General features: G+C 38.2%; 2 protein-coding genes across 3 annotated transcripts in view; one reads left to right on the forward strand and one right to left on the reverse strand.

Moving 5' to 3' along the window:
* LOC137244139 (protein transport protein Sec24C-like) overlaps positions 1–13,230 on the forward strand; it is a 625,388-nt gene that overhangs the window by 116,250 nt on the left and 495,908 nt on the right. The window lies entirely within an intron of this gene.
* Positions 1–13,230, reverse strand: part of Mdr50 (Multi drug resistance 50) — an 86,446-nt gene that overhangs the window by 13,920 nt on the left and 59,296 nt on the right. For both annotated transcript variants that reach the window (XM_067772696.1, XM_067772697.1), the window contains exons 4-9: positions 7,683–7,854; positions 4,142–4,462; positions 1,852–2,406; positions 1,618–1,788; positions 625–1,161; positions 397–558 (exon numbers count right to left, since the gene is read on the reverse strand). In XM_067772696.1, the coding sequence (XP_067628797.1) occupies positions 397–558; positions 625–1,161; positions 1,618–1,788; positions 1,852–2,406; positions 4,142–4,462; positions 7,683–7,854 (1,918 nt within the window). The remainder of the gene's footprint in view (positions 1–396; positions 559–624; positions 1,162–1,617; positions 1,789–1,851; positions 2,407–4,141; positions 4,463–7,682; positions 7,855–13,230) is intronic.

Consider the following 13,230-nt stretch of genomic DNA (forward strand, 5'->3'; position numbering starts at 1 on the left):
AGCCACCTTCACATATTATAAACTATATAGGTGGTATATAAGGTGGCTTATGACAATACATGCAATTGTTCAAGTAAGAAGCTTTTCTAATTTCTGCCTCATTTTAACAGCTTCGAATTTTCATCAAATTCTTACGTATGTGACATGTATTGTTGTCTGAAAAAAATAATGTCGAAACAGAGATAGCTGGTGTGACATGCTTCGCAATGGCTAAAGTCGCCTAGGCGATTAAGCTTCAATTCGTGGCTCCAAACACCCATACAATCAGCTAATCAGAAAAAATATGGCAAGCACAGTTTTACTATATCCTATATATATAAATTTTTCCGCTCTTGAACCACTGTGCGGTCTTCGTAAATAGAATAACGTTATACAAGAGTTCTGACGAATACTTACACCTTGAACAGCAGCAGCATCACCCGAAAGCCTCGCGCAAAGACTACCCGTACTGTTAACTTTGTCGTCAAACCACGCGATATCTTGCTTCAGAATCGATTCAAACAGTAGTCCTCTAAGACGCTCGGTTAACTTTTCACCCGCAATACCGAACATGAATATCTACGCATTTAAAAATTTAATAACATTATGCTTAATCAATAATAATGAAAATAAAATAACGATTACCTGTAAAAATGCTGCAAATCCTACAATAATTCCCGTTATCAAAAAATATAAACTATATTTATTTGTATTTTCACGCACATATTCCGGATCATCTTTGGCTGCTAAAACTTCAAGGATCCCTCCAAAAAGAAGGGCAAAAATAGGCATAGCAAAGCCCGTTATAGCCGAGGAAAGTATTCCACATACCAGCTGCGGCCATTCGGGTTTATTCATTTTTAAGATAGGCCATAGTGAGGATTCTTCCTCTTTTTCCTCAATTACATCTTCTTCGATTTCCTTGAATTCAATTAATCCCTCATCCTCATCTTTGGTGGCGAAAAAAGTTTCAGATTTTTCGTTATGGGTTGTGTCTGCACTTAAGAGTTCGTCTCCCAATTGAGCTGTTACCAAATCATAATACTGAGACTTAAGTTCCATCAATTCGTGATGTGTGCCACTCTCTACAACTTCGCCATTGTTAATTACGACAATGCGATCAGCTCGTCGTATGGTTGACAAGCGATGGGCAATGATGATGGTTGTACGACCTTTTCTTGCCTTGAAATGAAAACGCATCAAATTAATTCATTTCACTGAACAGCGTACAGACCAACTACTTAATACAAAGGCTATTTGAGGAAAGCTCGGGAGTACATAACTCCTACCTAGTAAGTAGCCGAGGATGGAACCATAGGCAATGAAAGCTCTTTACGAATTTCGTGAATATCTTTTTCCCTGGTGTTTTGGGTATGCACTATATGAGAGTCCACTCTGAAACACTACTTCTATCAAATATAAGATATCTAAGCCATCCCACGTTATTGGGAAGCAAAGAAAGGGGGAGACCTTCACTGAGTTGGGAGGAGCAGGTGGAGGACGCCTTGGTGATCGCAATTGGCGTCAGTTAGCGCGAAGCAGGGAAAGCTGGCATGACTTGTTACGAAAAGACCTTAATCACTTAGGCGATTAAGAATCAATTAGTAAAAATGATGGCTGTAGCTGATTTTGAATTACCTTTTCTAGTGCCGCTTGCACTTTCGCTTCGCTGGCTGTGTCTAATGCCGAAGTTGCTTCGTCAAGCAATAATATTTGAGGATCCCTCACAAGAGCTCGTGCAATAGCGATTCTCTGCTTTTGTCCACCCGATAACTGAGCACCACGTTCGCCAACTAAAGTGTCAAGCCCCTATATAAATAAATAGATACATAACTATTGTTCAGTAAGCTCGAGACCACTCATAGTTTATACCTTTGGCAATTTATTTATAAAAATATAAGCATTAGCTGCTGTGGCAGCTGCGGCAATCATCTCTGGAGTGGCATCTTCTCTGCCATAACGAATATTTTCATAAATTGTTGTACCAAATAATATGGGCTCTTGACCGACTACACCAATTCGCTCCCTCAGCCAAGTGATGTTTAAATCTTTCAAGTCGACATCGTTAAAGTAAACGCCACCCTCTTGTGGATCATAAAAACGCTGCACAAGCTGAATAATCGTTGATTTGCCACAACCCGAAGATCCAACCAATGCTACAGTGTGACCGCGTTGTATTTTCAAATTCAATTTATTAAGGATTTGTACTTCTTCCCGTGATGGATACCTAAAACTGACGTCACGTAGTTCGATGTGCACCAAAGGTTGGTTCAAATTCTTTCCCTTTGGTTCAACTGGGTTTATTGTAGGCACTTGCTCTATGATTTTAAATACCTTAGCACATGCTCCTTTCGCAATGCCAAAAGCCTCAATATAAGGCGAAGCCATACCGATGTTCATCGAGCCCATCATTACCGAGAAAAATACCTGCAAAATAATAACAAAAATAAATAAATAAACAAGTGGTCTTGATTTATAATTTTGCGCCCCTTTTATGACTAAACTATAGTTCTAAGCAGGCATGCTTAACGAACGAAACGATATCATTTCGTTACGATAATCAACGTTAATAAACGAAACGAAGACATTTCGTTTCGTTTATTAACGTTAAGAACGTAAAATTAACGTTAATTTGACGATCTTAACGTTAATAAACGAAACAAAATGACTTCGTTTCGTTTATAACCGTTGATTATCGTAACGAAATGATATTGTTTCGTTGGTTAAGCATGCCTGGTTCTAAGGCCTTCAAAATTACGTATCGAAAGGTTCTCTCAAAAAGCAGTACAGGTCATTAAAAAAGTTTCAAAAAAGTTAAATAAAGCGCTAAATTATTAATTTAAAAATGCTATCACTAAAAATGCCACAGGAACACTTATTTTAACATTTTTCTTTTTATATTCAAAGTGTGAATTTGTATCTGTGTCTATTCTTCAGGGCAAAACAAAAACAAAAGTGTTATAAGTGTATAGGGGTTGAACAGCTCTGCTTTTAAATATAAATTTAGCTTTCTTACAAGAAAAAAAAAAAATAGCTGCAGAGGAACTGTAAATATCAGCCTGAAAATAATGCCCGGTGGTACCCAAAAGGTATGAATTAGGCAAAATTTAAAGCCCGATTGTGCTCTTCAGTGTGTATCCCAGGACACAGCTCTCTTTAGAGAGTAATCGCTCTATTTTTATATTACGTTATATTACGTCCAACAGACATGGATACCGAAAAAAAACTAAATACTAAATATAAGACCCAGGCCAAGCTTCTTCTCCAATTTTTGGCGTGCTTCTTTTTAAATTTTCCTACAAATTAGCGGGACGGGACCAACTTGACATTTGCTGACTCCGAACGGCAGCTGCAAGGCAGATAAATTTTCACTGTGAAGCTTTTCATGGCAGAAATACACTCGGAGTATTTGCCAAACATTGAAGATCTTCGGTGTTGTCACACTATCATCATACCACGGCATATCTAGGCATATGAAATTACAATTCCCATGTTCATACAGGACGCATCAACGAAACATACACAGGAACTTTAATATCAGGATACACAGGCCAGTTCAACATAAACTGCACTGATTTCCTCTGTAAATTCTTCTAGTCATACAAGAACTCATCCATGCCTTACCTCCATGCTGATCTGGTCTGTGGACGTACCAAGAATCGAAACAGCTGAGAGGAATTTTCGAATTTGAAACCGTGGAGAAGTTCATTGATAAGTGTCAGCATAGAAATCCAACTGAGAATCAATCTGATTTCTTTAAATGTTTCGAAAGTATAGAAGGAAAGTTCTATCCCGATAAGTTCTTTCATCACAACGCTCCGAAGTTTTCCGGTCAAACGCAAGATAGATGGGAACAGTTAAACTGCATCAGGAGAGAACTAAATAATTTACTAAAATATAAAAGATGAATATAAATAAACCGATCAAACGATACTAATTAAATTTACAAGCGTGCTCATCATTGATGTACTCAACGTCATAATTACACCCGACTTCTCTGGATCTTACGAGCAAGCCGCTTCAAAGGGAAAGACAACGAGAAAAAATGTCACATAATTTTAAATTTGACACACTGCGCATGCGTAGGATGCGACCTCTTCCAAAAATTGGCATAATTTGAATATCAGAAGTAGATACGAATTGTAAGTCATAGTAAACTTACCGTAATCATCGTGCCGGGATCATAATTTGCGTAACCTTCAACGTTTGCATAATTTTTCAGAACTAAACCAACACCATACCAAAACGCTAAAGAATATGAAGCGTAAATGAAAAACCAAAGTAGGCCAAATCCAATTCCCGATAGCATATTTCGTTTGATATTTAATTTTCGTGCATCCACAATTTGTGTTTTATATGCAGCCACTTCTTTATATTCTCCCTCAAAGGTTTTCACAGTACGAATGCCGCTGAAAGCCTCTTCGGCGATATTTCCTGCTGAAGCATAAACATTTGACTCCTTTTTCGAAATCTTTGATGTGGCCTTAAAATCAGGAGGTATTAAGTTAACATAAAACAAGTAAGGAAGGCTAAGTTCGGGTGTAACCGAACATTACATACTCAGTTGAGAGCTGTGGAGACAAAGTAAGAGAAATCACCATGTTGTAAAAGGAACCTAGGGTAATCCTGGAATGTGTTTGTATGACATGTGTATCAAATGGAAGGTATTAAAGAGTATTTTAAGAGGAAGTGGGCCATAGATCTATAGATGGACGCCATTTAGGGATATCGCCATAAAGGTGGACCAGGCCTGACTCGAGAATTTGTTTGTACGATATGGGTATCAAATGAAATGTGTTAATGATAATTTTAAAAGGGAGTGGGCTTAAGTTCTATAGGTGGACGTCTTTTCGAGATATCGACATAAAGGTGGACCAGGGGTGACTCTAGAATTTATTTTGTACGACATGGGTATCAAATAAAAGGTATTAATGAGTATTTTAAAAGAGCGTGGGCCTAAGTTCTATAGATGTACGCCTTTTCGAGATATCGCCATAAAGATGGACCAGGGTTGACTCTAGAATTTGTTTGTACGATATGAGTATCAAATGAAAGGTGTTAATGAGTATTTTAAAAGGGAGTGGGCTTTTGTTCTATAGGTGGACGCCTTTTCGGGATATCGCCATAAACGTGGACCAGGGGTGACTCTAGAATGCGTTTGTACAATATGGGTATCAAATGAAAGGTGCTAATGAGTATTTTAAAAGGGTGTGGGCCTTAGTTCTATAGGTGGACGCCTTTTCGAGTTATCGCCATAAAGGTGGACCAGGGGTGACACTAGAATTTGTTTGTACGATATGGGTATCAAATGAAAGGTGTTAATGAGTATTTTAAAAGGGCGTGGGTCTTAGTTCTATAGGTGGACGCCTTTTCGAGATATCTCCATAAAGGTAGACCAGGGGTGACTCTAGAATTTGTTTGTACGATATGGGTATCAAATTAAAGGTGTTAATGAGTATTTTAAAAGGGAGTGGGCCTTAGTTCTATAGGTGGATGCCCTTTCGAGATATCGCCATAAAGGTGGGCCAGGGGTGACTCTAGAATTTTTGTGTACGTTATGGGTATCAAATGAAAGGTATTAATGAGTATTTTAAAAGGGCGTGGGCCTTAGTTCTATAGGTGGACGCCTTTTCGAGACATCGCCATAAAGGTGGACCAGGGGTGACTCTAGAATTTGTTTGTACGATATGGGTATCAAATGAAAGGTGTTAATGAGTATTTTAAAAGGGCGTGGGCCTTAGTTCTATAGGTGGACGCCTTTTCGAGATATCGACATAAAGGTGGACCAGGGGTGACTCTAGAATTTGTTTATACGATATGGGTATCAAATGAAAGGTGTTAATGAGTATTTTAAAAGGGAGTTGGCCTTAGTTCTATAGGTGGATGCTTTTTCGAGATATCGCCATAAAGGTGGACCAGGGATGACTTTAGAATTTTTTTGTACGATATGGGCATCAAATGAAAGGTGTTAATGAGTATTTTAAAAAGGCGTGGGCCTTAGTTCTATAGGTGGACGCCTTTTCGAGATATCGACATGAAGGTGGACCAGGGGTGACTCTAGAATTTGTTTGTACGATATGGGTATCAAATGAAAGGTGTTAATGAGTATTTTAAAAAGGAGTGGGCCTTAGTTCTATATGTGGATGCCTTTTCGAGATATCGCCATAAACGTGGACCAGGGGTGACTCTAGAATGTGTTTGTACGATATGGGTATCAAATTAAAGGTATTAATGAGGGTTTTAAAAGGGAGTGGCCCTTAGTTGTATATGTGAAGGCGTTTTCGAGATATCTACCAAAATGTGGACTAGGGTGATCCAGAACATCATCTGTCGGGTACCGCTAATTTATTTATATACATATGTAATACCACGTACAGTATTCCTTCCAAGATTCCAAGGGCTTTTGATTTCGCCCTGCAAAACTTTTTCATTTTCTTCTACTTAATATGGTAGGTGTAACCCCCATTTTACCAAGTTTTTTTCTAAAGTTATATTTTGCGTCAATAGACCAATACAATTACCATGTTTCATTCCTTTTTTTGTATTTGGTATATAATTATGGCATTTTTTTCATTTTTCGTAATTTTCGATATCGAAAAACTGGGCGTGGTCATAGTCGGATTTCGGCCATTTTTTACACCAATACAAAGTGAGTTCAGATAAGTACGTGAACTGAGTTTAGTAAAGATATATCGATTTTTGCTCAAGTTATCGTGTTAACGGCCGAGCGGAAGGACAGACGGTCGACTGTGTATAAAAACTGGGCGTGGCTTCAACGGATTTCGCCCTTTTTCACAGAAAACAGTTATGGGTCTAGGCACTAAGCCTGTACCAAATTTCACAAGGATTGGTTAATTTTTGTTCGACTTATGGCATTAAAATCATCCTAGACAAATTAAATGAAAAAGGGCGGAGCCACGCCCATTTTGAAATTTTCTTTTATTTTTGTATTTTGTTGCGCCATATCATTACTGGAGTTGAATGTTGGCATAATTTACTTATATGCTGTAAAGATATTAACTTTTCTTTTAAAATTTGAATTAAAAAAAAAAAATTTTTAAAAAGTGGGCGTGGTCGTTCTCCGATTTTGCTAATTTTTATTAAGCAGACATAAAGTGATAAGAGTAACGTTCCTGCCAAATTTCATCATGATATCTTCAACGACTGCCAAATTACAGCTTGCAAAACTTCTAAATTACCTTCATTTAAAAGTGGGCGGTGCCACGCCCATTGTCCAAAATTTTACTAGTTTTCTATTCTGCGTCATGAGCTCAACTCACCTACCAAGTTTCATCGCTTAATGCGTATTTGCTAATGAATTATCGCACTTTTTCGATTTTTCGAAATTTTCGATATCGAAAAAGTGGGCGTGGTTATTGTCCGATATCGTTCATTTTAAAAAGCAATCTGAGATGAGTGCCCAGGAACCTACATACCAAATTTCATTAAGATACCTCAAAATTTACTCAAGTTATCGTGTTAACGGGCAGATGGACGGACGGACGGACGGACATGGCTCAATCGAATTTTTTTTCGATACTGATGATTTTGATATATGGAAGTCTATATCTATTTCGATTCGTTTATGCCTGTACAACCAACCGTTATGCAATCAAAGTTAATTTACTCTGTGAGCTCTGCTCAACTGAGTATAAAAAGGTGTTCGTTTTTATACAGGCATACATAAATACTTAGAAACTTACAACCGATACAATACTCAACGATATGAAGGTAATGGGCAAACTGGTCAAACAGACTAAAGCCAGCTGCCATCCTTTATAAAATGCTAATGCCAGCGATCCAACAAAGGCCACAATATAATGTACGAATATCACATCCTTTTCGGCTATTCCATCCTCCATTTTAGACAAGTCTCTGTTAATAAACGAATGGTTATAAGTAAATTATAAAATTTCAAGTTATACATTAACTACTTCAAATACACTGCCGCTCTTTTGAATAGGTTCAACATGTCGTGGTGATATGGCGCGGCCGTACGGAGGGAAATAAGGTTCATGCTGCCCCTTCTTTTCCTATTCCTTACTTTTTTTTTAAATCGTTTGACGGTATTTGGACATGTTGTGCATGCCAATAACGCAATATCGTTCAATTGGGCGCGTTTCTGGGAATTTATTATCAAACGATAACACAAAGCGCGGCAAGAGAAAAGTGTCAGGCTACTTTGAAACTTCCTCGCTTTTCATTTCTTGGACATGGGGCACTTATGTGAGTATAGGTTGTCTTAAAGTATCTAGTTCAAAAAGCTAACTCATCATAACCGTTAATTGGCGCTTAACCGCCTGAGCGATTCTGGCCTTTTGTAACAAGTCATGCCACCTATCCCTGTTTCGCGATAATTGGCGCCAATTCGTAGCACCAAAGGGGCTCCAGTCTTTTATTCGTGGAGATAGGATTTTACTTTCACCTGTTGGCAATAGTTATTCTCCGTTTTATTTCTAAGCTGGCATTGTTTTTGCTGCTTATGCTGGTTTCAAAATATACGAAATCCTTCACAGTTTCAAATTTATATCCTTTAACAGTGACGTGGCTACCAAGCCGATTCCTTGTATCTCCTACTAGAGATATACACCGCCGATTCGCGACGGATTTCGCACGCCGCCACCGAATGTCAAAAATATCGGCGCGGCGGCGGCGGCGGCGTTCAGCGCGTTACTATATTTTCTACTCTTTTAAGACTGTCTAGGCCATTTATTGTTCATCTCGAAAGTTGGTCCGATATGGTCGAAAGGGGATGCGCATCACTGCTAGTTATAAAAATATAATTGCGAAATTTAACACTTTCTAACCGTTCAAAATTTATTTGAGAAAACAAGCGCTTTCAATGCCAGCTTAACACGGATTTAGCATCACCGAATTCACCAAGTTATTAAAACAAAACACTTAGAGAAAAGTTATTTAATAAATTTAAATGCTCACTTTGCATAAGTTTTTCAAAAATTAATAAAGAACAATGATTTTAAATAAAATTTCCCAAGTCGAACATATTTTCAAATTGTCCTCAAGTTGCTAAAACAGCAAGTTACCCGAAAAAGGTGCGGAATTTTATATCCCGATTGGCTGAAAGAATAAGCGAAATCAGTGATGCAAAATCCTTTAGTAGGCTCCAGTGGTTTAAATTCTCCTTTGAAATGAATCTAAGCTCACACGGTCATTATTTTACAAATCGTACGGATTTGTAGAAAAAAAAATTTCACTTTTTTAAAAGTCACCAAATTTATTTCTGGGAATCTTTTCGTAATTTGAGTTAACACCTATATCAGGATTTTGAGAAAAAACATTTTTTCCAGAGATCTGCATGTGTTCAGATTCGATGGTTAAGCAAATTTAGGCAAATTTGCCCACACTCAAAATTTCATATCTTTGGTTACACTTATCGTATCTAATTCATTTTTGTTTCATTTTGAAGGCAACAATATTTTACAAAACGAAATTTTTTTTTTAAAAAGTAAAATTTTTTTTAACAATTATTACAAACATGTCCAACGAATATTTTTAAAAAAATATATATAATATGCGCTGAACTTTCATTTAAACGAATAATTTTTTCCAGAATGGAGACTTTTGTAGTTTAAAAAAATATTAACTCATTTCTGATGTGACATCGAGCAGCTTGCCTATACTTGTAGCCAGCAATACGTGCGTCACACACATCCATTAATGGTAGGTAATACAACCAACGCGTGCATGTTAGTTAACTGCAATATACATACATATGTTAATGTAATTAAACCTACAAATCCATAGAAGGAATTCACTGGAATAACAATCAGGCAACAATTCATCCATTTGCCATTTGTTACAGACATTCAAGCGGAGAAACTCGTATGAAAAGCTTTGTTGTGATTTCTGACTGCTTACATCACAACACAATTGCCGTGCATTTATTTCAAAAATACTTAGTGGAATATGTAAAAAATAACTTCGAAAATATTTTCAAAATTACATATTTCTCTGATGGGGCAAGTGCACAATATAAAAACAAAAAGAATTTTCTTAATCTTACCCATCATCAAAAAGATTTTGGTTTGACTGCGGAGTGGCACTTTTTCCCCACTTCACATGGAAAAAATGCATGCGATTGCTTGGGAGGGACTTTGAATAGATTTGCTGCTAGAGCAAGTCTTCAGAGAGTGAATGATCCAATTCAAAAGCCAAAAGAATTATTTGAATGGGCAAAAGGGGCCATACCTAATATTTCATTTAAATATGTGCAAAACGAGGAGTACTACGAAGAAGAAAAGAACCTTGAAGATAGATTTAAAAAAGCTGTAGCAGTGAAAGGGACGTTGACATACCACTGCATGATTCTAGTGGCAGAAGGAAGAGTAATAGCAAAGCACTTTTTTTGGATGAACATTCAATTGAAGTTCAAATTATGAAATAATTTTTATGAAATATAAATTTAAATTATGTAAATTAAAAAATATTTTGTATTTGATGTATTTTACTTGAATTACAAATGTATCTGCAGCCCTATTATATTTGTCAATAAAAATAAAATTTATGAAATCACGAAAAGAATAGAAAACATTTATTTATTTTCATCCTTATATCTATATATGTATGTAAATACATTCGTTAAGAAAGAAAATTTGTGGATGTGTGTGACGCAAAATTAATGGATGTGTGTGACGCACGTATTGCTTGCTACAAGTATAGGCAAGCCGCTCGATGTCACATCAAAAATGAGTTAATATTTTTTTTAACTACAAAAGTCTCCATCCTGGAAAACATTATTCGTTTAGATGAAAGTTCAGCGCATATTACATATATTTTTTCAAAAATATTCGTTGGACATGTTTGTAATAATTGTTAAAAAAAATTTAGTATTTCTTGAACGCAGTTATAAAGTAAATATTGTTACCTTCAAAATAAAACAAAAGTTAGTAAGATACGACTAGTACAACCAAAGTTATAGAATTTTGAATGTGGACAAGTTTGCTTAAATTTGCTTAACCGTCGTATCAAAAAACATGCATATCTTTGAAAGAAATTTTTTTTCGACGAAATCCTGATATATGTAGGTGTTTACTAATTTCGTGCAAACAATTTAGAAAAAAAGTTTGAGCTAAATCAAAATTATGAAATCCTAAAAGATGTACGATTTGTAAAATAATGACCCATATAGCCTATCAACCATGTTTAAATACATATGATCAACACGTGACGGCTCCTCTTTCAAATGTGAAAACGTAGGCACATTTTTTAACCAGTTTTGGACTTGTCCTTCGAAAGAACACTCAAATTGGCGAATCAAAAGCTTTCTCAAGACAGTGGAACAAATGACCGGGTGTTCTACTAGCCTAACGTAGGGGATAGTCGAACTAGTCTGAAAACTGAAGGCGGTCATCCATGTTGTTGTTGTTGTTGTTGTAGCAATGCTCGCCCCACCTAATAGCCGCGACCGATCACAAATTGTCATCAATATCCTCTAACGGAAGTCCAAGGAAACTTGCCGTTTCAACAGGGATGGACCATAAGGAAAGGGGTGTTAGAGGCGTTGGTTCCACATTACAATTGAAGAGATGGTTGGTGTCATGTGGGGACACATTGCAAGCGGGGCATACATTTTGTATGTCGGGGTTGATTCTGGATAGGTAAGAGTTTAACCTGTTACAGTATCCAGAACGAAGTTGAGCAAGAGTGATACGCGTTTCCCTGGGGAGTATGCGTTCCTCTTCCGCAAGTTTTGGATAATTTTCGTTAAGTACTGGATTCACCGGGCAATTCCCGGCATAAAGGTCCGACGCCTGTTTATGGAGTTCACCAAGGACCTGCTTGTGTTTTTTCACTTCATACGGCTGGGTTCTCAGGTGCCGTATTTACTCAAAATGCTTACGGAGATGACTCCTTAAGCTCCTAAGCGGTGCTGGTTCATCAATCAGATGTCTGTTGGGATGCCCAGGTTTCTGGGTATTCAACAGGAACTGTTTGGTCAGCATCTCATTTCTCTCCCTGATGGGGAGTATTCTCACCTCATTATGCAGATGGTGTTCTGGGGACATAAGAAGACAGCCCGTGGCGATTCTGAGAGCAGTATTTTGGCAGGCCTGTAGTTTCTTCCAGTGGGTGGTTTTTAGGCTTGGCGACCATATGGGTGACGCGTTGCACGTAATCGGCTGGCTAATTGCTTTGTATGTAGTCATGAGCGTTTCTTTATCTTTTCCCCAAGTACTTCCAGCGAGGGATTTGAGGATTTTGTTACGGCTCTGAATTCTCGGAACAATTCCGGCTGCGTGCTCACCAAAATGTAGATCCTGATCAAACGGCACACCCAAGATTTTGGGGTGTGGGACAGTCGGTAGCGTAGTGCCATCGACGTGGATGTTCAAAATGGTCGACATTTGGAGTGTCCATGTTGTAAATAAGGTCGCGGAAGATTTAGTCGGTGATAATGCCAGGTTTCGCGAAAAAACTGGAGAGATCAGGGAGGTAGCCGTTTATTTTATTGCATAGCGCATCGATCTTTGGGCCTGGGCCTGTGGCCATTATTGTGCAGTCATCGGCGTAGGAAACGATTGTGACTCCTTCCGGCGGTGAAGGTAGCTTAGATATGTAGAAATTAAACAAAAGTGGGGATAGGACACCACCCTGTGGCACCCCCTGTTTAATTCTCTTTAGTTATGGTGTTTCGTTTCTAAATTGCACCGATGCCTGCCGACCACCCAGATAATTTGCAGTCCACCTTTTAAGACATGGGGAAGGGTAGACCCTTCCAGGTCCTGCAGTAACGAGCCATGGTTGACCGTATCAAAAGCTTTTGATAGGTCTAGCGCTACGAGTACTGTTCTATGGTGGGGGTATTGATTTAAACCGCAATTTATCTGGGTGCTAATGGCATTTAGCGCGGTGGTAGTGCTATGGAGTTTTCTGAAGCCATGCTGATGAGGGGCTAGCTGCAAATTTGCTTGGAAATAAGGGAGCAAAATGGCTTCAAGCGCCTTTGCCACTGGCGATAGGAGAGATATCGGACGATACGACTCACCTATGTTAGCTGGTTTCCCAGGCTTTAGTAGCGGGACCACCTTGGCCATTTTCCTTTTCTCAGGTATAACAAAGGTGGAAAGAGACAGATTGAAGACATGCGCTAAATATTTGAACCCCTCTTTCCATAGGTTTTTAAGCATCGGCATGGCTATGCCGTCTGGGCTCACTGCTTTGGATGGTTTAGCACGACCAATGGCGACCTCAACCTCTTTAGCGGTGATGGTGATTGGTGACGCGCTGAAT

Source organism: Eurosta solidaginis, chromosome 3 (genome assembly GCF_040869045.1).
Source record: "Eurosta solidaginis isolate ZX-2024a chromosome 3, ASM4086904v1, whole genome shotgun sequence".
NCBI lineage: Eukaryota > Metazoa > Arthropoda > Insecta > Diptera > Tephritidae > Eurosta > Eurosta solidaginis.